This window comes from Alligator mississippiensis, chromosome 15 (genome assembly GCF_030867095.1).
Source record: "Alligator mississippiensis isolate rAllMis1 chromosome 15, rAllMis1, whole genome shotgun sequence".
In the NCBI taxonomy this organism is placed as follows: Eukaryota; Metazoa; Chordata; order Crocodylia; family Alligatoridae; genus Alligator; species Alligator mississippiensis.
Window position 1 is genome coordinate 26,413,813 of NC_081838.1, and position 24,349 is coordinate 26,438,161.

Genomic DNA, 24,349 nt, shown 5'->3' on the forward strand with positions numbered 1-24,349 from the left:
TAAACAATTGGCTGATGGGGTGCACCCAGATAGTAGTGGTGGACGGGTTGTACTCAACCTGGCGAGATGTGAGCAGTGGTCCTCGGGCCCGCACTGTTTAACATTTTAATCAGCGACTTGGACGAGGGGGTGGAAAGCACGCTGTACAAGTTTGCTGATGACACTAAGATGTGGGGCGAGGTGGACACACTTGAAGGGAGAAAGAGGCTGCAACTAGATTTAGACAGACTACAAAACTGGGCAGATGAGAATAGGATGGGGCTCAACATAGACAAATGCAGGGTGCTGCAGCTTGGGAGAAGGAATCCACAGCACACATACAGGCTGGGGAGTTCCCCTTTTGAAAGCACAGAGGTGGAAAGGGATCTCGGAGTCATTATTGACTCCAAGATGAACATGAGCCACCAAAGCCAGACCACAGCCAGCAAGGCCAGTCATACCTTGTCATGCATCCAAAGTTGCAACTCAAGCTGGTCCACAGAGGTGATGCTCCCCCTCTATGTGACTTTGGTCAGGCCACAGTTGGAGTACTGTGTCCAGTACTGGGCGCTGCACTTCAAAAGGGATGTGGCAGCCTGGAGAGGGTTCAGAGGAGGGCCGCCTGCTTTGTGAGAGGGCAGCAGGACAGGCCCTATGAGGAGAAACTGAAGGACCTGAACCTGTTCAGCCTCAGCAAGAGGAGGCTGGGAGTGGGACCTAGTCGCTGCCTACAAGCTCATTGGGGGGATCAACAGCAAATATGCAGAGCCCTTTTCTCCCCAGCACCACCTGGGGTGACGAGGAACAATGGTTGTAAGCTGATGGAGAATAGGTTTAGGTTGGAGATCAGAAGGCAATATGTTACAGTTAGGGTGGCCAAAATCTGGAACCAACTTCCCAGGGAAGTGGTCCTCGCTCCTACGTTGGGCAAATTCAAGAGGAAGTTGGATGATCACCTGTCTGGGGTCTTGTGAACCCAGCATTCATTCCTGCCTGTGGCAGGGGGTCAGGCTCGATGATCTGTTCAGGTCCCTCCTGACCCTAACTACTATGAAACTATGAAATTAAGGGTGGGTAGGAGATGCTATAACCTCCAGCTAATGCATGCATGCACACAGTCCTGCATGGGGAAAGCCCAGGTCTGTGACATCTTCAACCAACAAGCCTCAGGCCTGTCACAGTGGAGTTATGAGGATCCAGGTGAGCTCAGCTTAGTTACCTGGGATGCCAGCTGTTGGGTTGAAAAACCTTTGTCAGGCTGAGGAAGCACCTGTAGTTGGTGTGTCTGGTGGTCCAGGATGGAAGGAATAGTAAAGAAGCCAGAGGCTGGCCTGGCACGCAGTGCAGGCAAGGAAGCCAGTCAGTGAAAATTGCTTCCATCCAGGACCAGCAGAAACCCCCGTGGCGAGTGGAGTCTCAAAGGGATTTTCACGGACCTCTCCAGCAGTTGAATTAGACTGAGGGGAGCCCAGGAGGCCACCACCTGTTTTCTTCTTCTTCTTGGGCAAGCTGAGAGATCACCACCAGAATGGGGCTTTGCACTTCCATCAGCTGGGTCTATCTGGTTCATGGGAGTTGGACCTGCTGGGCCTCAGGATGAGCGGTACAGGACCGGCCTTCCCTTACCTGGTTGTGCACAGTGAGGCAGATGTTCTCGAGTTTCCCACCAGGGAGAGGGATCTGAAGATCCTAGGCCACCTCTAAGACCTGGCTCAGACTCTGCAACAGAAGGTGACCGTCAGAGGCAGGGTCAGCGAGGAGAACCATGAAGCTCCTCACACCCACATACCCAGGCAGGCAGGCACGGGCCAGCGCTGCTTTCCCAGGCAGTATCACACCACGGTGACGTGAAGTTTGTCAACCCTTCCCTCGTACTGCTGCAGGAGACAGGGGAGCCTCTGAAAACAGTATCATGATGCCTCTCATGACACAGAAGGAGGGCCATTGTGGGTCCCAGCACCTTGACTGCAGCCTGCTGCACCTGCAGAGAGGGAAGGCAGGACTGAGTCCTTCAGACAGACTTTCTGGGAGGTTGCTCTGGATCAGCAAGAGGCCCAGGCAAATTCCTCCTTGCTGCCACACCCCTGGGCACCCGCCTGGGCACCAAAAGAGACACACCTGGAAGCACCTGCCCTTATCCCAGTGCTCACTGGCACCCATTAGCACGCACAACTGCACACTGCCTGCAGGCAGAGCAGATTCTCACAGACATGATATCAGCCCCTGAGACTGGGTCTTCCCTGCCAGGACTGCACAGACAGACAAACATAGTGACACGTGACAGACGTGCTACAGATTTAGAAAGACAGCAGCCCTCAGCTCTGGGTCCTCGCTGCTCAGCCAGCTGCTGTTCATGAGATTAAAAAAAGGGAGCAGGTGGAAACTGTTGTCAGCTGCCCGATTGATGGGGAACGGGATCTCGTCCCTGACCTGGAATTTCATGTTGGCAGTGTGAGCAAAGCCTTGCACCGCTGCAGAGGGGGAGCAAAGACAAGACACTTGCACAGGAACACTGGAGTGAGGAAGCAGCAGCAGGACATGCAGGCCTGGTGGTCATGACAATGTCCCGGCAGCCCCCGCGCTGCTCAGGGCAGATGGAGAAGTTGGGACAGGTGGAGCAGGCACCAGGGACTACAACTAGGATTCAACCTGCTTCATATGCCCCTGTTCCAAGAGCTTCAGGGCTCTGGTGACAGCTCCTGGGAAATACTCTCCAAGAGCCATAAAGGGCCCAATCCTGCTCGCTGCTCAGAGCTTCCAACCAGCCCGAGGAGGGGATCATTCTCTGCCAGGGGTTAGATCAGACCCAGGAGGTGCAGCGGAGGCCCCCTGACCAGTGTGGGACACTCCAGTGGGGCCCAGGCTCGGTGTTAGCACTGGGGCACCTGCACAAGGGACTCGCACTCATCTCCACACAGCGCCTGCTTCATCTTGGTCTCCACCAGCCTCAGCACAAAACACAGTTTGCTGAGCGTCCGCACAAGAAAGGGCTCAGACCTCAGTGCTGCAGAAGGGATGGGAGGACACATTGTGCTGTTAGAGACATCCGTGTCCACCTTGATCCCTGACACTCAGGAGTGTGGCTGGGCTGGGCTGCCTGCTGTGGCCTCCCCAGCCAAGCCGTGCTGGGTGAGCAGCACAAAGGGGCTTTGAAGCTGTCAGAGAAACCCCACGGAGACCTCCCCTATGTAGGGCAATCCTGTGTCTGCTGCCCCTCCCATGCCCAGATGCAGGAGAGGAGCAAGGGGTGGAGGGGCACGTTGGGGAATGGCAGGGCTCCTGCCCACCTGGTCTCCACTCCTTCCATCCTGAATGCCCTTCCAGCTGTGACAGGAGTTAGTGCTGTCACCTTAGAGCCAGGCTCTTTGGGCCCCAAATCCAGCTCAGCCGTGGTGGCCCCATTGGACAAAGCTGGTATGCATCTCCTCCCTCTGAAATCCCTGATCAGCCAGAAGCAAGGCAGGCAATGCTGTACCAGAGGCTGAGGCCAGGTCACCCAGTATAATCAGGGAGAAAAGGGGTGGATGCTCCATGATGCCCCCGTGAATGCAGCTCATACATCACCTCCTCGTCAAAGGTGCCAGCAAGTGCCACGAGGGTTTTTCCTGCAGCCAACTGCAGTCCATCAGTTTCTTGTTAGAATAAAAAAAGAAAACTAGAGCAGATGCCTGACACACACTTTATACCGCCGTAAGTCAGGCTGGCGACCAAGTTACTGCCTCTGAAAGGGAGGGAAAATGATGCATCCTTTGCGTTAGATCCCACACTCATGACCGCCGGTGGGAACACTTGCATGAGCAATATTTCGGCTCTGGTTGGCTGGTCAACTGCAGAATTCACCTGGGCTGTAGCTCCCAGCTCCAGCACGGGCCAGGAAAGTTCTTGGACAATGCTGGTGCTTTCCCCAGCAAAGCACCTATGCACTCTGGTCTTTCACAGCACAGGGCTTACCCCATTTTTAAGAGGAACTCATCACTAGTATGAATATTGTCCATGTTCTCCAGAAACATCTGGAGGAGATGTGTCTTGAGCAAGGCTGCAGCCTCTAACTAGGGTCCGTGCAGAGCGTAGGCTCAAGCTGCACTGAACCAAACAAACCAAGCATAGGCTAAGGTTTTGTGAGGAGCAACTGGGCAGAGCTCACTCACCTGGGTCTCCCTCATGTGTCTGGAGGTCCAGTGAATGATCCCCCTGACAAGGCTCCTATCCAGGTCCTTGTGTCCCCCTGCAAGACCTTCTCGATGCTGGAGTAAATGGTTTCTCTTGTCTCCTGGGAACACACCAAGAAAGAGAACAAGAGGGTAGGCTTTCCTTTGGGACCGGTGCCAGACCATCCAGGACAATCGTGTTGAACATCAGCTACCCAGGATCACAGCAGCTCTCATGGGAACTTGCTCCCTGGACAGGAACACAACCCAGGGTGTCTTGGGTTGGCCCTTGCATGCAGATGTTGACAGCTGTCACTAGCAAGGGAGGAGTGGCAGGCACCGAGAGGGCAGGATGCAACAGGGTGGCGGGAGACACAGAAATACAATCACAAATGCAGTCAGATGCATCCCAGGCACCATCACCCCCGTGCACTGGGGAGGTGGCAGTGACTGACACGTTTCCGTCAGACAGGGGGACACTTGGGGAGTGATAAGAAGCTGCTGGGTGACCCCGAGTAGCAAATTTAACAGGGGGTTGCCAAGCAAAATGCTGCCAAAAACCATTGTGTGATTGGGACTGTTGCTGAATTCAGAAAGGATTTGAATCAGGTTCCCCTAACCCACAGGGCCTGCAGATGAGTTGGGGAAGGAGTGTTGCCCAGGGTCTAGACAGAGACTCGACACCTTGGCTGTATGGCCAGTTCTTTTCCTGACTTACTGTGGGACACTGGGCAAGTCACTTCACCTCCAGGGCCACAAGGCTGAGGCTTTCCAGGCTCACGAGGCTGCTGGGAAACTATATTTCATGTCAGCTCAGTGCTGTGCGATACTTGGAGGAAGACGCTAAAGAGGCTCACGGCATTATCTGCAGGGTGAGGGCTTTTCTGAACGTGGCTTATATCACATCTAGCATCGACTGGGGAGGGGGAGATGATGCCATGTGAGCGTGCCCTGATGTCACAGTGACATCACAATAGAACAAGGGCATGTTGTATTGTGACCTTGTATTGCGAGAGAAGGAAGGGAAAAGACACAGGAGATGGGCAAGGACCAGTTTTAGTTGCCCCCGCCCTGCACAGCCTTGGAAGGAAACGCTTAGAGCAGCCGCGTGCTGCAGAGCCACGGCCCAACCTCCTCCCGCTGGAGGCTCTCCAGCACAAGGCTCACAGGAATGACCAGCTCCTCAGCTGATGCGTGGCCAGACCCTCTCCCTGCACAGGCATCACCGGTGGAAAAACCTGACGTGGAGGGAAAGGACTGTGCTGATTTCCAGGTGAGATATCACACTGGTTTCTTTCTTCACCACCTGCTAGCAGCTGTGCCGGAGCCAAAGCCTGTGGCCTGGCTACAAAGGAAAGGGTTCCTAGCACAGCACCCACAGGAGAGCTCTCCAGGCCGCCCTCCCGGGCTGAGGCAGCTGGTACTGCCAAAGAGGCACTTTCCTTAGTGCCACTTAGTTCTGCCAAAAAGCCCTTCTTTGTCAGTGGGATGGAGATAATGCTCTGGTGTTGGCCATCAGCAGAAGGGCATTATCTGTTATCATCAGTCCTGGGTGCGATGGCCATGGCTGCACCAGCCAGAGGGGCTAGAGTGGACCTGGTCAGGGAGAGGAAGATGCGTCTTCCCCTTTCTCCTCTTCCTGCTCTGTTATGCTAGAAGATTTGCTTCAAAAATGGCCCAGCCACTTGAAAGGGGAAATGACTGACATTTGTTTTCAGGAAAATAAGGGCAGTCATGTAGACAATGACAAGTCTTTTCTCCTTGACAATTAGTTGGAGAATTGGGATCACACACAATGATTGCTTAGGGCCAAAGTTGTTGAAAGTTAAGCTGCCCATACACATTCAGGGGGTGGGGAGGGGCTGTTTAAATTGGAGTGGCTCCTCAAGAGCCTCTCAAATGAAAATGGCTCATCCTCACATGTATTAATTCCTCACATTTTAAAATGGCCACAGGAGCACATTAAGTAAAGCTTATTCAATGAGCTTTAGTTAAAGCACCCGCACAGCTATTTTAAAATGCGGAGGGGGTGGAGGTTAATACACATGCTGGTAAGGCAATGCTGGAGCATTTTAATTAGAGCGCAGGGAAGACCCGATTAATTAGGCCTGCTCCAATGGGTCCTAATCCGAACGTGAACCAGAACACCTTAGGCTGCCCTAGTGCTTAAACGTAGGTAATGTGTATGGAGACACCTCACACCACCCACCTGGCTGCAAGGGGGACAGGGTCAGAAACACGTCGGGGATGGAAGGAGGACTTTCCCAGAACAGCTAACACAGTCTCTGAAGATCGGGGGCATGTCAGGGTGGACCCTGCCCTGGCAGCAATCACCCAAGCTACAGTCCAGGCCACCAAGTAATGCAGGTTTGCACAACTGAAAATCTGCTTCTGGAAAAGCTGATTTTTGCTAACCTGCCTATTCCTTGTGCTTTCTAGAATGGGTGTGGGACTAGAGATTAGGCACGGAGAACACCATGGGGTCTTACCTCTGCCATGTAGGGTCAGGTTGATGTCTTCCATTGGTCAAAAATGGCTTAGACAAGCTTTCCTTCTCTCAGTCGCTGAGCAGCTCCTATCACTAAGGTGTCCAGAGCCACTGAAGCCGCCAGGTCCAGCACCCAGGACAGAGGTGAGCCAGCCGCCTTTGTGATGTAAGCACCACTATGACATCTAGGTGACCATGTCCTACCTCATAGATGGTTGCTGACCAATGAGGGGCTGTGTATCATGGAAGCTTTAACATGGCTGCATAAGGCTCCATGTATAAGTATCCCCAGAAGAGGCTAAATTTGGTTTAATGTAGAATATCCCAGTCCCTCCGATCACCTTCTGTCTTCTCCAGGAGCGTGGTACCTTCCAACACTGATTTAGTATTTAAACCTGCCCGTGATTGAACTTGTAAGAAATAAAAACAGGTAGGGACCAGGAGAAGCTTCCTCTGAATTGCCAGTTGCGTGGCCTCCATTGGTTTTTCATCTTGTCCAGAAGGGCTTATTGAAGTCCTCAGATGCTACAGGACTGGGTTGCAACCATCTTGTCCAGACTGATGTTTGGCAGGGTATATGTTGAATTTACATTGACACTTCATGGTCGAGGCCCATCCTACATATGAATGATTAAGTGTCCTTCTATAGCTTGACTGGTTATACTTTGGTCCCAGGTGACAAAGGCGTATGTTGAACAATCTGTAAGGACAGTGCTTGATTGGAGCCTCACTTCACTTGGGATCCTGCCCACCAGCTCTCTGAGGCTCCTCAAGTCTGATTTTCTCAAGTCCAGTGTTTATATTTTGCTGTGCTTCATCCTTGTCCTCCTTTGGGTCATCAGTCACCTTCTCAGGGTCAAGGTTTCCGGGTACCTGGAGCATCCTGACACAGAAAGCAGGGCAATGGGAGGCTGTCAAAAGGAGAAATTCTTGAGACATTCCCTATTGCAAGGCATTTTCCAGACATCATCTAGTGAATAGCTCAAGTTGGAGGAAAGGTGACTAAGGGGGCACATGGCGGCAGCCTTCAGATAATGCTGCCATAAAAAAGAACATTTTTTCTTCCTTGCTGCAGCAGGTAGGAGGAGAAGCAATGGCTTTATATTGCAGTGAAGTAGATTTAGAAAGCTGAGTGATGCAGCAGGGTCAAGGCCTGCCCCACCCCTGGCTACTAGGGGAAGCACGCGTTGTATTTGCTATAGTGGCCAGGCACCAGTCCAGCTTCCTGGAGTTTCTCACAGGTTATGGAAATTGTCTGAGAGACGGTGGTTGCACAGTACACACAGCCTTGCTGTGGGTCCTTTCTTATAAACTTGCAGTCGGAGCTTCGACATAGAAACAGTTGTTGCTGTAATACCTGTTGTTGGGCCTCTGAGCCCTGGTCCCTGTGCAGACGGCCCTTACTGTTGATAAATCTGCGTGGATGAAGGTGTTGAAGGGCTGGCATGTTTCATAGTTTGTTTCATAGTTTCATGCAGGAGTGATCATCTTCTGTCTTCTCATCCTCGTGTTGCAGCAGGCATCACTGAAGGGCAGGTGTGACAGCTCGCTGATGTGCTGCCTCTGGAACGTGTCGTACTGCGATTCCCAGCTGTCCGCGGTCGGCCAGGAAGACATCAGGGTCAGCATGAGGAACATCAGCAGCACGGCGGTATGGGGCCCTTGGGACACATGGCTTCCTCAGAGCCACTCAATCTGCCTGCAGTTGTGGAAGGGGCAGGGGACATGGGTGGAGACGGTTATAAGGAGTACAGATTAACCACCCACCCACCTGTATTATGAACCCAAAACCCATCCCACTCCTATCACCTCCCCAACCCTATCCTCCCCAATCCTCCCGCCCATCACCTGCTCCCTCCCACCAATATCCTAAAGCCCCTTCCTCTCCCAGCAGCCATTAGTGCCAGACAGAGATCCTCATCACCTAGAAAAAGGAGAATTGTTATTGGCATGAGCTGTCACACTTAAGTGTGGTGGCTGAGGCAGGGTCTCCTTATACAAGGGCAGTGTTTCCCAACCTTTTCCAGCCCAAGACACACTCACATGAATACATTTTTTCTGCACCACACCTGTTAAGGCATTCCCCATCCTCATACCTATTGTAGCTTGTTGCCATGGCAGAATTCGGCAGCACGCCCCTTCCTGTTTGACGGCACGCTTTTGTGCGCGGCACACTGGGTGGGAAGCACGGCACTAGGGACTGAGCTGACTTGTGCTGAGATCAAGGCTGCGCTGAGTTGGGTGCTGCACACACCAACACTGGGTCTGGGCTCCTGTTGCGCTGGTGCATGCACGGACCCACGCGGATCATAGCTGGATAATCACATAGCAGACATGCAGAAGGGACACAAGGAAGTTATGATAGTTCTCTTCTGCTCTTGGGGAAACTGAGCCACTGAGCAGTCCTGACAGCTTTCCAACCCTGCCTGAGACAACCACCATAGCCAGTCTTGGGACTTGGCCTTGAGATTCCCACATGGCGTTTGAAACTGCTCATCCTGCAGGAAGGAGAAGGGGCCCAGCTCTTGCACCCCCAGGGAGACATGGGTCACAGCACCAGCCTCTCGCGAGCCCTCAGTCTCACTTGGACTCTCTCTCTCCTTTGCTCTCATACCAAGTATTGCTGCTGTGACCCCCACGTCCCCCTCTTCCCTCCCATAGGTAGGCAGAGCATGCAGGCATCCGCACTGAGGCTTTCCCCTTCTCTGACTCTTTCTGTTCCCCAAGTCTGATCTCAGCACTCCCAGGGGCAGCCTGTGGAGGATCTGTCTCCGCACGTCCCCTGTGCTGGGACCGTGAAGCAGCAAGGCCTTAGGCTTACTCAAGGCTTGGTGCTGGGACTCCTGGCACAGCCGGGTCCGGCTGCCTGCAGGTCTGAGTCTCTGACTCTTCTTCCCTTCCTTCCCCATTATATAGAGCCAGCTGGGGGCTGGCATGGGGGTGGGCAGGGCAGCTCCCATGCCTTTGTCCAGCAGCTCGTGCCACTGAGGTGCTCACAGGCACTGAGTGGGGCAGGGAGCTCTGGGGAGGGGTGGGGGGGTCACGATATTGCAACCTCCAGAAACATCCATCCCTCTGCCCCCTGCAAATAACCCAACAATCCCCAGTGCAGCACCGTGGCAGAGACAGACCTGGGCCCAGCAGTGCTGGCCCCCACCCCCTCTGCTTTAACCACTGCTGCTCTCCAGACCCCAAGATAAAACCTCAATCTGAGACTCAGAGAGAAGATCCAGTCCAAGGCTCTTTTTTCTAATGCAAGAAACCCCACTGCCCTCCTGCAGGCAGGGAGAGGACACAGGACTCCTAGTTTCTGGCACGAACTTTAGAATGAGCACCCCGCTTCCCAGAGCGGGTTTCACGGCGGCAATCACGAGCAGGCGATTAATCAGAGCGGAGACGGCTTTCCTTGGGCCGTAGACACCAGGCTGGTGAGGCCACACGTAGGTGGGGATTGAGTTTCAGTTCTGGGTTGAGGGTCTCATGTCCATTGCACATGGCTAATAGGTTATCCTGTGCACGGCTTGTAGATCCTGTGCCTTGCCGGCCCTCAGCTGCAAACCCGGGATTCACCTCCCCTGCTGCAGTTGGGAAAGTCCCCAAGAGCCCTGGCTCCCAGCTTCCTATTACTGCACAGCCCTGGGACTCCCCCCTGTAGCAGCGGCTCTCTATCCTGGATACCCAGGATATCTGATGAGTGCAGGTCTTTTCCCAGCCCCTGCATCCCATCCAGTATGAGTGGGTGAGTGGGTGGGGAACGGGGGGCGGGGGTGGTGTAGTAGCAGCTATAATCTCTGTTGGTCTCTTGGGGGCCAGATAGGCTTCAGCAGTCGTGTGCTGACTTGGGCTTAGGAGAGAGCAGAAAAATAACACCTGCTTCTGCCAGCAGCCAGGAGCCAGCACTGTCCCATCTGCTGCCGCTGCCCAGGGCGTCGGAGATGCCTGGTTTTGCCTGGTGAGCCCGACTCCTTTCCTGCATCCTAAAACTTAAGCCTGGGCACTTACACATGCATCTTAACTCTCCCGCTCCTCACTCCTCTCTCCGTTCTGTTCCCTGGGAGAATAATACAGCCTAAAAAAAAGTAACTCCAAATGCAAATTTTCCCATGGTTAAACTGAAACACCACTCTCGCTGTCTATGGATAAATACATAGGGATACATCAATAGATATGTTAATGGTATTTCATTTAAATGATGGGCAAATGTGGATTTGTAACTAATTTTTGCTGCATAAGAAAGCAGGGATAGTACGATCTTATGGCAGTGAAAATAACTGCACCTAAAAACGCATGTAGACACTGACAGGGCATGTTAATTTTGCTGGGCTAGCCCAGCCAGCCAGGGGCCAGATCCTCTGCTTCTGCCAGCCCCTTTGCTGCCCAATGCCGCCGCCCAGAGCCTGGGGCTGAGCCCCACGGCCTGCTGCCACGGCTAGCACGGGATTGCTCGGCCCCGGGCACATGAAGACGCTGCACCCAAGAGCAGCCGATACCAGCACGAAGTGCGCCAGGGTTTATCATGTAGACATATCCACTGATGTTGTAGGGACCTTAAGTGTATTGTGGGGCCATTTCCGATCACTGTCCCAGCACCAAGTCTTTTAACTTAGCTGCGGCAATGCCCAAGGGGAAAAACAGAAACACCAGCAGCCGCCTCTGCCCGGGCCCGCCCCTTCCTCCGCCCCGCCCCGCCCCGCCCCCTGCCCGCGCCCGCCCTGCCCGGGAGCGAGTGCGCGGGGCGGGGCCCGGTCCCGAGCTCCCACGGCGGGGCGGCTGCGCTGTGCTGTGCCCTTGCCCGCAGGGACCAGGTGCGCGTGGCCGAGGCGGGCGGCATTACAGGCAGAACAGCAGCAGCTGCGGGAGGAGCCGGTCCGAGGCGGGGAGATGCGGGGGCAGGAGCGGAGCCAGGCCATGCCGCCCCCGCCTCAGCCCCAGGACCCCTCGGAGACCCCCCCGCCGGCACCGGGGCACGACCTCCCCGCCCCGCACGCCTGGCGCCAGCGCTTCCGGGGCCTCCGCTACCGGGAAGGCGCGGGGCCGCGGGAGGTGTGCGGCCGGCTGCGGGAGCTGGCCCAGCGCTGGCTGGAGCCCCAGCGCCGCAGCAAGGAGCAGATGCTGGAGCTGGTGGTGCTGGAGCAGTTCCTGGCCATCCTGCCCCGGGAGGCGCGGAGCTGGGAGTGGGGGCGCGGCGTGGAGACCTGCGCCCAGGCCGTGGCCCTGGCCGAGGGGGTTCAGCTGGGGCAGGAGGAGGACGAGACGCTCCAGGTGAGAACATTTCATGCCGATCACGGATGCTGCTGTCCCCGTCTCCATGTGCTTGGGGCATGTTCCCTCCCAGCCCCGTCTCTCTGAGATCCCAGCTCCCCAGTGACATATTTCTCGTCCCCAGGTCACAGTGAGTGTGAAGGCCGAGGAGGTGTCCTCAGACAAGATGCAGCTCGTGGGGACATTGCAGGAACCTGATGCTTCCTGGCCGGCGCAACCGAGGACCCGAGGTGTGGACGGGCCTGTGGAGGAGTGGGGAGAGAGGGAAACCCTGGGGCCTGGGGACAAGCTACCTCGTGTCCCCAAAGAGGAGCCCTTGCCCCAGCAGGAGTCAGGTGCGGTACCGGGTGTAAGGCCTGGGCGTGGGTCTGGGTGCCTGAGAGGGTGTCCTGCACGCAGGGGGAGAGGCTCGAATGTGTGCCCCTGCCCGGGACAGGGCTGCAATACTCATAAGCAGGTAGCCGGGCTGGGACAGAGCTGTGATCTCTGTGGGTGGGCAGCGCCCAGGCTGGGGCACCCATCTTTCTCAGTGCACGGGTGCAGCTCCCAGCAGAGAGAGGCTGGATCTTGCTTGGACACTGTCGTGCTGCCATGGTAACAATGAATGATCTGGTTGATGTTTTAACGATCAGTGATCCCTTTCTCATGCACCCGTCACCTGTCTGCACCCAATAAGGGGCTGGTGCAGGTGTCGGGGAAATGAGACTGCCCACTGCTTTATGGTTGGCTTAGGTACAGCTAAACCAGGCCTCTATCCTGCAGATGTGCCCAACCCCGAGGAGACCGGGGAGGTGTCAGCAGACAACAGCTGCTCAGGCTGGTGCCCCAGACGAGGCCCTTCCCCAGGTGAAGGTAAGGAGCGCTGGCTCGACCCTTTCCCGCAGCAGGAGGCAGCGTCCCTCAGTGGAGAAATCTCTGCCGCAGCATTTTGGTGGGGTCAGTGCTCCAACAGATCAGCGGTTCTTGTTCTCCGGTGCCTTTGGAAGCATTTCAAATGGCCTGGAGAAGACAGACCTTATATTTCCCCTCCCTTAACATGTGAAAGCTGACGCAGCCCCAGCATCCCTCTGGCTTCTTTCCCCGGGAGCGATGTCCCTGCAGGCTCTGACGTGGTGTGATCACCACCTGACACTGGGACACAGTTATTGGGACTCATTTCCAGCCTCATGGCCGTGGAGGTCTGTTAGCAAGAGCTGTGCGACTTTGAGTCTTCCTTCAGCCCCTTCTTTCTCACAGTGAAGCGTCCATCATGCTTAGTCCCAGGCCAGTCCAGGAGACGAGCAGGACTTCCCCCGTGCCAGCAGCACCAGGACTAACCTGTGTACTCTCTTGCCCACCCGCAGGTGCTGGCACCCTGAGCAGAGCGGAGCAGCAGCTTCCTGAGGAGGGGCCTGGAAACCTGGAGCTGCAGAGGACTTCCCCAGGGAGACCGGAGGAGAGGAGCTCCCTGACACCTGAGCCGGGCCAAATGCAGAGAGGGCAGGGCAGGCCTCCAAAGCAGGAGGAGAGCTGGGAGGTGAACAGGGCACCTGGTTCAGGTGTGGGTGGGAGTAGAGCTGGGGCAGAGCCCAGGAGGAGCCAGGGGTGCAGTAAGGAATCTGGGGAGCCAAGGGACCTGAAGAGAGACAAGCCTGTGGTGATGGAGGCTGCAAACATACAAAGCTGGTATTAAGAGGAGCTCCCTCCCCAGTGCAGGGAGCCAGGAGTGCTGGCATGGGAAGGCCTGGTCAGGATACCCGGAGCTGGGGCTCCCTGACACTAAAAGTGGTGCCCAGGCTGCCTCCAGGGACCAAGCAAACAGAACGTGATGAGCTGGGCTAAGGCCGACACCTGAGCTCCTGTGTTCACAGCTGCATCCACAGCACAGGTCAGCTGAATCCTGGGGAATTTTGCACCCCTACGTGCCCTGGCTCAGCCTGCGACTAGTTGTAGCACAGAGTGATTGCAGCCAGGGCTGTGGGGGCTGGAGGCAGGTGGGACGGGAGACACTGATGGTGTAATGCTTCTGACTGCAGCTCCCGGAGGTGTTTGAGTACGTGGCCGTGTATTTCTCACGGAAGGAGTGGGAGCTGCTGGAAGATGACAACAAGGTGCTTTACCGGGACCAGATGCTGAAGAATTACCAAGCCCTCGTTTCCCGGGGTAAAGCTCCGGTTCTTGCTTCTGTACGAGCTCTGAAGTTTATTGTCTTCTCCCTGTGTTTCAGCAGTCTTGTCCTCATGCACTTTTCAGGCTGGGGTTTTAATTTCCCTTCCTCCCTTCTTCTCTGTCAGTGATCAGGCCTGTCTCACATTTCATAGTGATTCATCCTCCTTCATTTGATCCAGGCACCTTCACTCGAGTCTTCCCCACTGTTGTAACTCCTGGTGCTTCTGTATGCCTCTGTTTCTGGGCAACACGATCTCCCTTTGCCCTCTCAGTATGTTCATACCGACTCCAACTCCTTGTATGTCAGTGCACTAAGAGCTGTTTCCAGGGAATCGTTCTCATTTCCTCCCTCTCTTGCCTAGCGTGTCGTGTCCAAACACATTTATCAATCCAGCATGCTCCGTTCTGTGATACCGAAATTCCCTTTCTCCTCCTTTGGTTATGACCAAGAAGAAGCTAACAGAAGTCTTATCAGCCTCTGGTGCTACAACACATGGATGATGCATTTCTACATGTCCGTCTCTTGGGATATATGTACAGGTGATGAATCCTAGGTATTTCTATCAAGGGTCACTAAAAGCTTTTGTTGACCATCCTTCCTAACATCTTCATCTCCATAGACCAGAGACTTTGGGTTCGCTGTGTTAACATTAAGACCTGTGCTCTCAAGCTCACTCTGCCAGTCTCAAATGTTTTCTTCCCCTCCTCCTCAAATCCCTCTGCAGATCACAAGCCCATCACTGATGAGAAGAAGTGGGCTAGGCAAACCAGTGCAAACCAGTCTTCATTTCCAGAGGATCTCTAATACAGGCCCTGTTTTTGGCGTGTGCGTAATGTCAAGGTACTTTACTTTTGATGAGGCCAGTTGTCTTTTCTGATGCTTTCTTTCCCCTCCATTTCCCCCAGAGCATTTCCATAAGGAAGAGATCGAATGATTTCTCTAGCACAGCAGAGACGGTCCAAACTGGGCTTCCGCATGCTGTGCCACGTGTGTCTTTCTGCCTTCTTTTGTCCAGATCCAACTTTGTGTTCCTGGGAAAGCCTGCAGTATGTGCCAACCTGTGCACTCATCTCCCTCCTAGGTTAATCCTTCCATTGGAGGGCTTGATTGCTCAGTTGTTGCTGCAGTTATTATAAAGTGATGATTTTTGTACTTTGAAAAGAGTAAAAGCTTTATCTTTCTGCTCCCTATCACCTCACAGATCATTGTGTCTCCACACCTGTCCATGGTCACTCTGTCAGTTTAATGACCTTTCTATACCAGGAGTGGTTGGTGCTTCGTTTCCTGTGACCATCCCACCACTGCCTGGGTGACCCGGAGCATCATCTAATGAAGGTTTCTTTCTGCAGCGCCTTCTCTTCCATCCTAAATGCCCATCTTCCCTTGTCCAACAAGCTGTAGTAGAAACCTTGAGCTCATTGCATCCATTCCCCCACCGCGGTGGGTTATTCTGCATCCAGTGCCGAGTCACAAGCCCTCTTTAACTACCACCCTAAACAGGTTATCGAGGTCCCACACCTGACTTAATCTGCCGCATCCAGCGAGGAGAGGTGGAGCTGTGGGTTTGTGATGATGAAGATGGTGGAGATACCTCAAGGTTGGAGGACCTGCTGCCAGGTGAGTGTGGCTGTGCCCTCCCCTGACTCCCCTCTCGGAAATGCTCCATGCCCAGTGTGCCAGGGGCACCTGGAAACTGCAGACCTGCCCTGTGCTGCCCTTCCCGGATGCTGACCTCAAATACAGTACATAATGCTGCAGTGTTTTAAGGCAGGTGTTGTTCCCCGTCTCTGATATTCACTGATGTGAACACAAGCAACGTTCTCTGCTAGGGGACAATCAAGTTTCCTGTCTTCATTTTGTTTTTTTTTTGGTTTTTTTTGTTTTTTTTATGTTTAGATGTGGTTTCCCTGGGATGCCATGATCTTAATATCCCGTGTTCACTAAGTAATGCAGGAACTCATTTCCCAAGGTAGTCATATCTCTCCCACTCTCTCCCAGGCCATGATGGGATTGGTAGTCCCCCATGGACATCAGCCTGGTATGCAGAGGCTCTGTAATCGTTACTTGTAGGCACAAAGGAAGATGAGGCTCTCGCTAGCTTCTCCTGCTCATGTTGAACTGATTCCCAGGAAGTGTTTCATCATGGTCTCAGGCTGCATTAAATGGCTCCATGGCATGGGTGGGATTAGGAAGTGTTTGTGTTGCGTGGGGAAGTGAATCCCCTGTGGTTTGCACTAGAATCACCCCTTTACTGTTTCATCTCTTTGGCCCTGAGTGTCACAAAACCTGAGATTCAGCACCAGACTCCAGGTTGAGGTTCATGCCAAGGCCTTAGGCCCGGTGCAGGCTCCTGTGACATGCTGACCACCTGGGACCCACCAGCAGTACAAAGCACCATGGGTTCATTTCCTGCACTGACCTTGCACTGGAAGCAGGCAGGAAGCACACTCCTCCCGGAAGAGAGAGCCACAGCTTTAAGTCCTCTTCCTCCACGGCCTGGTAGATCATGAAGCCTTTCAGGCACTGTCCTAATGCACGTGTCCCACATGTGCTTCTCCCAGCAGGGCCTGAGGTGATGGGGCCGAGACCTGGGCCATGAACTCTGAGAGTCTTGTTTTCAACTCCAGCGAGTAGGGCACGTTGGCTTAGCACAGCGACTTGCCCCTGCTTGAGACCAAACACTTGGGGTTTTCGCAGGAAGACTTTGATGTCTTGAGGGAACACAAGTGCCAAGGTCCAGGCCTGATCTGAGGCCCTTCCCAGTAAAAGGAATAGCAGTGCTTGCCCCTGGCCACAAGGCAGGGACCAATCTGGGGTTTGTCTTCCCCACACAGGAGGTGCCTGGCTGCTGCACAGAGCTGAGAAGCAGCCTCCTGCAGAAGGGTCTGCAGACCTGGAGCCAGCATGGACTTCCCCAGGGAGTTTGGACGAGATGGACACCCCGAGACCAGATAAGGACCAATGGCACAAGAGTCAGGGGAGGCCTCAAAAGGAGAAGGAGAATGTAGCAGTGAACCAGGTACCATCTGCAGTTGGGTGTGAGAGTGGAGAAGGGGCAGAGCCCGGACAGAGCCCTGGGTGCAGAGAAGAAGTGGATCTGGGAGAGCTGAAGAGCCCCTGGAAAAAGGCACTGCATCCGGATGAAAGCCGTGGGGAGGGTGTCGGGGGGAATCAGGAGCTCACGGCCAGGCACAGGGGCAGAGCCCACCCCTGCCCTGAGGTCAGAAAAACCTTTAATTGCCCCTCACCCCTGGCTCAACACAAGATGAAGCATACTGGCAAGAAGCCCCATGTGTGTGCCAAGTGTGGGAAGAGCTTCACCTGGTCTTCCCACCTCATCCAGCACCAGTTCACGCACACAGGGGAGAAGCCACATAGGTGCTCAAAGCGTGGGAAGACATTTACCCGCTCCTCTCACCTGGCTCGGCACCAGCGCATGCATGTGGAAGAGAAGCCATATCAGTGTTTGGAGTGTGGGAAGAGATTCCCTCAATCTTCCCATCTGGCCAAACACCAGCTTTTCCACACAGGGGAGAAGCCACATCGGTGCTCAGAGTGTGGGAAGAGCTTCACTCACCCCTCCACCCTGATCCGGCACCAAATGATCCACACAGGGGAGAAGCCACATCGGTGCTCAGTGTGTGGGAAGAGTTTCACCCGCTCCTCCAACCTGGTCCAGCACCAGATGATCCACACAGGGGAGAAGCCACATCGGTGCTCAGAGTGTGGGAAGAGCTTCCTTTCCTCCTCTGACCTGGCCCGACACCAACGCATCCACACAGGGGAGAAGCCACATCGGTGCTCAGAGTGTGGGAAGAGCTTCACCTGCTCTTCCAACCTGGTCCAGCACCAGATGATCCACACAGGGGAGAAGCCACATCGGTGCTCAGAGTGTGGGAAGAGCTTCACCCGTTCCTCCCACCTGGTCCAGCACCAGATGATCCACACAGGGGAGAAGCCACATCGGTGCTCAGAGTGTGGGAAGAGCTTCACCCGCTCCTCCCACCTGACTCAGCATCAGGTCATCCACACCCGGAAGCATCCATAGTTTTGGGGGCAACGCAGGAAAGACCTTGGGTATGTCCACCTGCTCAGTGCCACCAGTGGCTGCCTTGAGGCAAGCAGCCTCGTGCTGGTGGACTGCAGCAAGAGTTCACCCAGCCTTGGCCCCTTCTATGGACTTGCAGACCCCACAGGAGCCAGAGGCTGCCCCCAAGGTTTGATGTGGGGAGGGGCTAAGAGGAAATACCTGAGGCAGAGGCCAGTTTAGATGGTGTAAGAACTGGTGGGGGATCTCTTTGCATCAGGCTCTTTGGAGCCCGTGTCTGTGCCATCATTCTCTAAAAGTGATCTATGCTTCAAAGGGGAAAGAAATGGCTCCAAAATAGGGTGCCTGTCCAAGACAACTGGCTCCAAAAGACACCCAGGGACTGTCCTTGGCCAGCTCCCACCTCCCTCCTCCATCCCCCCACCGGGATTCTCGTATGTCAGGCACCAGAGTTGCAGGAAACAGGACATTTATGGCTGGGGAAGCATTTCTTGTCCTCCGCCCTGACCTCACCTCTCCTCCCCACTACATCACCCCTCCCTAGACCTGCACATGCCCATCGTGGTCTGCAAGGAGCTCAGCTGCCACCTCCTGAGTCCAGCGTGGCAGGTTTTGCTTCTCAGCCCCTCTTCGGAGGGTTAAAAAAACCCACGGGTGCTGGAGGTGCCATGTCCTGCTGTCAACTCTGCAGGATCACACCTTGCTGACAGATTTGCTTAATTTTTATACTGTTTCGTTAAGGCATTTTACTTGATGGCTGGTCTATTTAAGTCTGAACAAAACAGGGAGGAAAAGGTTGATTATCATATCACAGTTCATAATTGCCGGGCTCCTGTTCTTGATTGTCTAGGTGTAAAGACTGTATCTGTGGCCCCTGTAATAATGGGTCAATCACAGATGATGGGCTTTGAGTGTCCGACAGGATACTTAGAGGTGTCACCACCAAACCTGTTTTGGGGTGCTTGTATATCAATGGGGAGCTTGTACTGGTGGTAGTCTATTTACCAAACTGCAGACATGCAGTGAATGGCTTGGACATTTCTAACACCTTAGAGTGACATTGGATTCCTGGTTTGAGCAATGTGAGACTGTCGGCGACAGAACATCCTCCCTGTATTCAGTGTACCTTTTACAGGTTTCTTTTGAGATGCATATATAGCCTCTTGTTTTCTTTAGCTGCTAGGTCAATTGAAATGCATATGTGGTTTCCTTGTCTTCACTGGCTCACCTTTCTTTAAAGGGCTTTCTGAGGTACACACGTGTGATGAGCACATCGGGTCTCTGCCAACAGTTTTAACCACATTTATTATTGTCTGGTCTTGGGTACCGCAAGCACTCCACTGTCTCAATGCCTAATGGGTTACAAGCCATTAGCGGAGTTTGATTTTCTGGTGGCAGTCTTGTTACCACAATCCAATCTTGCCCCAGCCACTGTCGTGCACTGTCCTGCACTTTTATTTTATGTCCAAACTTTCATGGTTTTCATATTTCATTGTTGTTGAATGTGTAAGTGGCTGTGCAGGTTGGGGGCAACACATATAGGTGAGGGGGTGTATGTCAAAGGAACTGAAATCCTCACTACCCCTTTCCAAGAGGGGAGCATGGGTGCACATCAGTTAAGGTCACATGATATGTCTGCACAAGGCCTGACTTCAGGCCGGCTTCCTAAATGCAGTTCCCACTGTTTTTGTGACGGAGTCTTATGGAGAAGAGGATCGTGTGTTACAGAAGTATGTGCGTAAGCATTTTGGTCAGTGCCTCGACCAGGGTGGAATAGGAGCAGAAGGAGGCATCTCAGTTTACTAGGGCCCCTACTAGCCAAAATGTGTCTGGCCCCGTGTGGGGATGCAGGCAGCCTCACTTGCTGCGAAGAGAAAGGCCAAATGGCTGCTTGTGTCCCAAGTCACTGATGAAGATGTTAAACAGTGCGGGCCTGAGGACCAAGCCCTGGGGGACCCCACTGCTCACATCTCGCCAGGTTGAGAACATCCCGTCCACCACTACTCTCTGGGTGCGCCCCATAAGCCAATATTTAACCCATCCAATTGTGCAGGCATCAGTGCTGCTGTCACTTAATTTATTGATGAGAATGGGGTGAGAGACAGTGTCAAAGACCTTCTTAAAGTCTAGAAAGACTAGGACCATGGCGACACCATCATCCAAGGATTTAGTTACTTGGTCGTAAAAGGCAATCAGGTTTGTGAAGGCAGGACCTGCCCTTGATGAACCCATGCTGACTGCCCCTGAGCATGATCTCTTCTGCAGGCCCCCCACAGATGTGCTCCTTGATGATCCTCTCTAAGATCTTCCCGAGGACTGAGGTGAGGCTTACAGGCCTATATTTACTTGGGTCCCTTTCCTCCCCTTCTTGAAAATTGGGACCACCTTAGCCAGTTTCCAATCCCCCGGCACCAGCCAGGTGACCATGACTGCTCATACAGCTGGGCCAAGGGCTCCGCGAGGGCCCCTGCCAGCTCCCTCAACACCCTTGGGTGGAGGGCATCTGGACCTCCAGATTTAAAAATGTCTAGCCCTTCCAAAAGATCCCTAACTACATCTGCGCTGACTGAAGGCCTGACAGAGCTATCCCCGAGATTGCCCCTACCTCTGGTAGGTGGGATATCCCGGTCCCTGTTCAAGAAAACAGAAGCAAAGAAACTGTTAAAAATATCGGCTTCCTTCTCTGGTGTAGCTACAAGATTACCGTTTGCGTCTTGCAGGGGCCCTACGTTGCCTGGTGTCCTCTCCTTTTTCCCAATATACTTGAAAAAGGGCTTTTTGTTCTTAATCCTGGATGCCAGCCTGTAGCTCCATTTTTGTCTTAGCCTTCCTAATAGCCCTCCTATGCTCCTGGGCCAAGGAGTACTTCTCCTTGGTGACAGCTCCTCCCTTCCACTGGTTGTATACCCCCCTTTTTAGTCCTCAGGCATTGCTGAATGCCCTTGCTGAGCCAAGGGGGTTTCTGAGCACTCGTACCCCGCTTGCTTCTCTCAGGGACTGTTATCCTTTGGGCCTGGAGGATCGCCCTCTTAAGGTACAACCTTCCCTTGTGGACGCCCATCTCCTGTGCGTCCACAAGTGACTCCCCCACTAGTCTCCTAAGCTCATTGAAGTTGGCCCTTCTGAAGTCAAGATCTTTAGCCTTGGTGTGAGCCCTTGACGACCTGCATTGGAAAGGGAAATCCAGCAGGCGATGATCGCTATTGCCCAGGTGGTCAAGGACCTGCAGTCCCCTCACCAGGTCATCCCCCCTGGTCAGGACCAGGTCCAGCAAGGCATTACCCCTAGTGGGGCTGTGCACTTTCTGGATAAGGTGAAGGTCCTGTAATACAGCCAGGAACCTACGCGAGCGGTCAGACCTGGCTGTCTGCTCCTCCCAGCAAATGTTGATTTGGGATCCCTTGGTTCAGATTCCAGAGACCCAAAGAGCCGCTGAGCAAGGTGATTTTGGAGGTGGGGATTTAGAGTCGAGCTGCACGTACCACCTCTGGCAGCCTGTGTCAGGTTTATTGCTAACTTGCTGGCACTCTCCCCATCTTCCTAAGGAAAAACCGGTGGTTTTACTGGCCTGTAAGAGCCCAAGAAGCTTCTGAATATTTGAAATGGGCCTTTGTGGTGGGCCAGTTTGGAGCACTCCTGTGCTGAGCCACTCGCCTCACTGTGCCCCACCAAAAACCAAGCTTTGGCTTCCTCCCCAGGGGCACGAACTTCTGGCCGACCCTCTCCCTGGAGCACCCGCAAGCCTGGGGTAAGTGCTGCTACCACCCAGGGTCTGGTCTTTGTCCAGGCTCTGTGCCCCCCATGGTACACAGGCCTTGTAGAGCTTGCGGGTGCTTGACCCACTGTGAAATCTTGGGGTGCTTCCTTTAGCCTGAAATACTCATAGTAGTCTCCCTTAGTTAGCTGAGGGAAGGGGGCTAAAGGGCGTACCTAATCCCTCTCAAGCAGATCCAGCAAGGTTTGGTGTAATGGACCACTTTATTCCTTGGAGAATAAAGTGCAGGCATGGGGAGGGGGTACAAGTCAGAGAAATATCAAAAGAGAATCCCAGAGCAAACAGAAACGGCTTGGTAGCCTTTTGACAAGCAACGAAAACACTGGATTGTAAATCCCAAGCTACATTTCAGGTAAATTGCTCACAGTTCGCTCCAGGAGCTGACTGACCCTGCTCTAGAGGCAGCATAGCTTGCTGGCTGTGCCCCCAATACGTGTCTCCTCTCCTTCCAGGAAGAAGGGACCTTACATGTCCATCATGACCTCATCACTATGTTCCCACCACAAACCAGTATCCTCAGACCACGGCTGATGCCGGTTGGTCAGTTTGAAAAACATCAACCTCAAGGCGGGGTTTAGGGTTACACGGGACATGGGAGAGCGAGCTCCCCTTTTCCTCAGGAACATCTCCAGCCCAGGTCAGGGCAGCTCAGTGGTAAAGGAAGCAGATGCGGGGAGGGGCTGCCTGCTTCCAGCAGTGGGGCAGAGTGGGGGGTGATTTCTCCACAGCCTTCACCTCTGCCCCTGTGCTAGCCCGTCCAGACCCCGTATCGCTTGTGGTAGAACTGGATGCATCCAGCACTGTAATAGGTCTGGGCCTCTCCCAAAAGCAAGGCCCAGACCAAATCCTGGATCCATGCATCTTCTTTTTTCTTAATCTCACCCCAGAGGAAAAGAACTCTTGATCTGTCCTGTGAACTCATGGGCATGAGAATGGCTTTTGGGATGTGGTGGCAAGAGCCATGATACAAAGTACAGGTTCTTACAGATCACAAATACCTAGTTGCCAACCTGCATCCCTAGAAACTAGCCCAAAAAGCAACCCCCGACACCTCCGGAAGTCTCCCCTAATCACCCTTTGTAAAATGAGAACTTTTACAATCTTTGTATTCTCCCTTGCTGGAGGAAGGGCATGTGAGCCAAAAAGCTTGCAGCTAAAGATTGTTTGTTTTTGTTTTTGCAACATTGGTCCAATAAAAGACATTGCCTCTACCACAAGATTTCTGACTGCTTGTGCCTTTAGACCAACGCAGCTACAACCTATATCCCCCAAACCACCCTTTAATCCCTAGAGCACTCAAACAGCAGCCTGCAGCTGCCCCCACGTCTGAGCACAGTTTCTTCAGTGCACAGTCCTGGCTGACTGAGCCAGCGAGATCTCCTGCTCCACTCTGCACTCCTCTGTATAGGGCTGGGCAGCCTCCATGTGCATGCCGCTCCCTTCCCCCCTTACTCCAGCCTCAAGCTTCCTCTTCCTTCTTACCTTGCCTCCAGGCCCGCAGGGTTTCTGGGAGTTGCAGTCCAAATGAAGTCAGCCCAGCACTGCAGACTGCTCCTGGTTCCTCTTCCTGTTACACACACTACGTTCACATGATGCTAGAATATTTGTACACAGCTCAGGCACTGAACCAGATGCAGCTTCACTGGGGTGGCATTTTTGTTGTCCCACTTTGACTTTCAGATAAGGTCAAAATGGGAAAGCGGATATTCCTCCTTCCCATGAAGTGGAATATGACGCTAGCCTGGCATCAGGACCTTTGGAACCGGGCTGCAATTTGAAGACATCAAACATCCTGTCTCCACCTAGCCAATGGCTTTGCTTTTTGTGCCACTGCCTGGGACGAAGTCCCTCTTGAAGAGCAGGCCACCTTCACATGACCACAGCCTCAAGGCCAGGATGGGGTTCTCTTTATGCCAGGTAATATTTAATAGAATTCATAGCTATTAGGGCTGGAAGGGACCTTGGAAGATCATCGAGTCCAGCCCCCTGCCCCCGGGGCAGAAAATCAGCTAGGGTCAAAGGATCCCAGCAAGATAGCCATCCAAAAGTTTTTTTAAAGAGTCCAGAGCAAGTGCTTCCAGCACCTCTGGAGGCAGTCTATATCAGGCCCTGGGGGCTTGGTCAGTAATGAATTTTTTCTTGGGTCCAGCCTAAAACGGTCTTGGAGGAGTTTGTGACTGTTTGACTTTGTCGTCTCTTGGGGTGCTCTGGTGAACAGGCATTCCCCCAGATCCTGATGCACACCTCTGATGTACTGCTAGGCACTTGAGCCTGTCAAGGTTGGCCTGGATCAGCAGCCTATCCTCAGGTGTGGACACTTTACCCCAAAGTTTAGTGTCGCCAGCAAACTTGGCCAGTCCGCATCTGACACCAATGTCCACATCGTTAATAAAGATGTTGAAGGCTATAGGTGCAAGGAGAGAGCCTTGGGGGACAATACTGGTGAAAGCACCATGATTCATAGATTCATAGATTATAGAGTTGGAAGGGACTCAATGGA

General features: G+C 53.7%; 1 protein-coding gene across 3 annotated transcripts; it reads left to right on the plus strand.

Moving 5' to 3' along the window:
- The first annotated feature begins 8,165 nt into the window (after positions 1-8,165).
- On the plus strand, positions 8,166-23,060 carry LOC106739630 (zinc finger protein 436). 3 transcript variants are annotated; one of them, XM_059718907.1, is made up of 8 exons: positions 8,166-8,266; positions 10,502-11,877; positions 12,002-12,212; positions 12,640-12,729; positions 13,221-13,393; positions 13,893-14,019; positions 15,527-15,643; positions 16,861-23,060. In XM_059718907.1, exons 2-8 carry the CDS (start codon positions 11,497-11,499, stop codon positions 18,072-18,074), a joined length of 2,313 nt encoding a protein of 770 aa, XP_059574890.1. In that variant the 5' UTR covers positions 8,166-8,266; positions 10,502-11,496; the 3' UTR covers positions 18,075-23,060. The 3 variants fall into 3 exon arrangements, with proteins under 3 accessions (XP_059574890.1, XP_059574892.1, XP_059574891.1); XM_059718909.1 differs by lacking the exon at positions 8,166-8,266 and having other exon boundaries at positions 10,408-11,877; positions 12,002-12,107; XM_059718908.1 differs by lacking the exons at positions 8,166-8,266; positions 12,640-12,729 and having other exon boundaries at positions 10,408-11,877.
- The last annotated feature ends 1,289 nt before the right edge of the window (positions 23,061-24,349 follow it).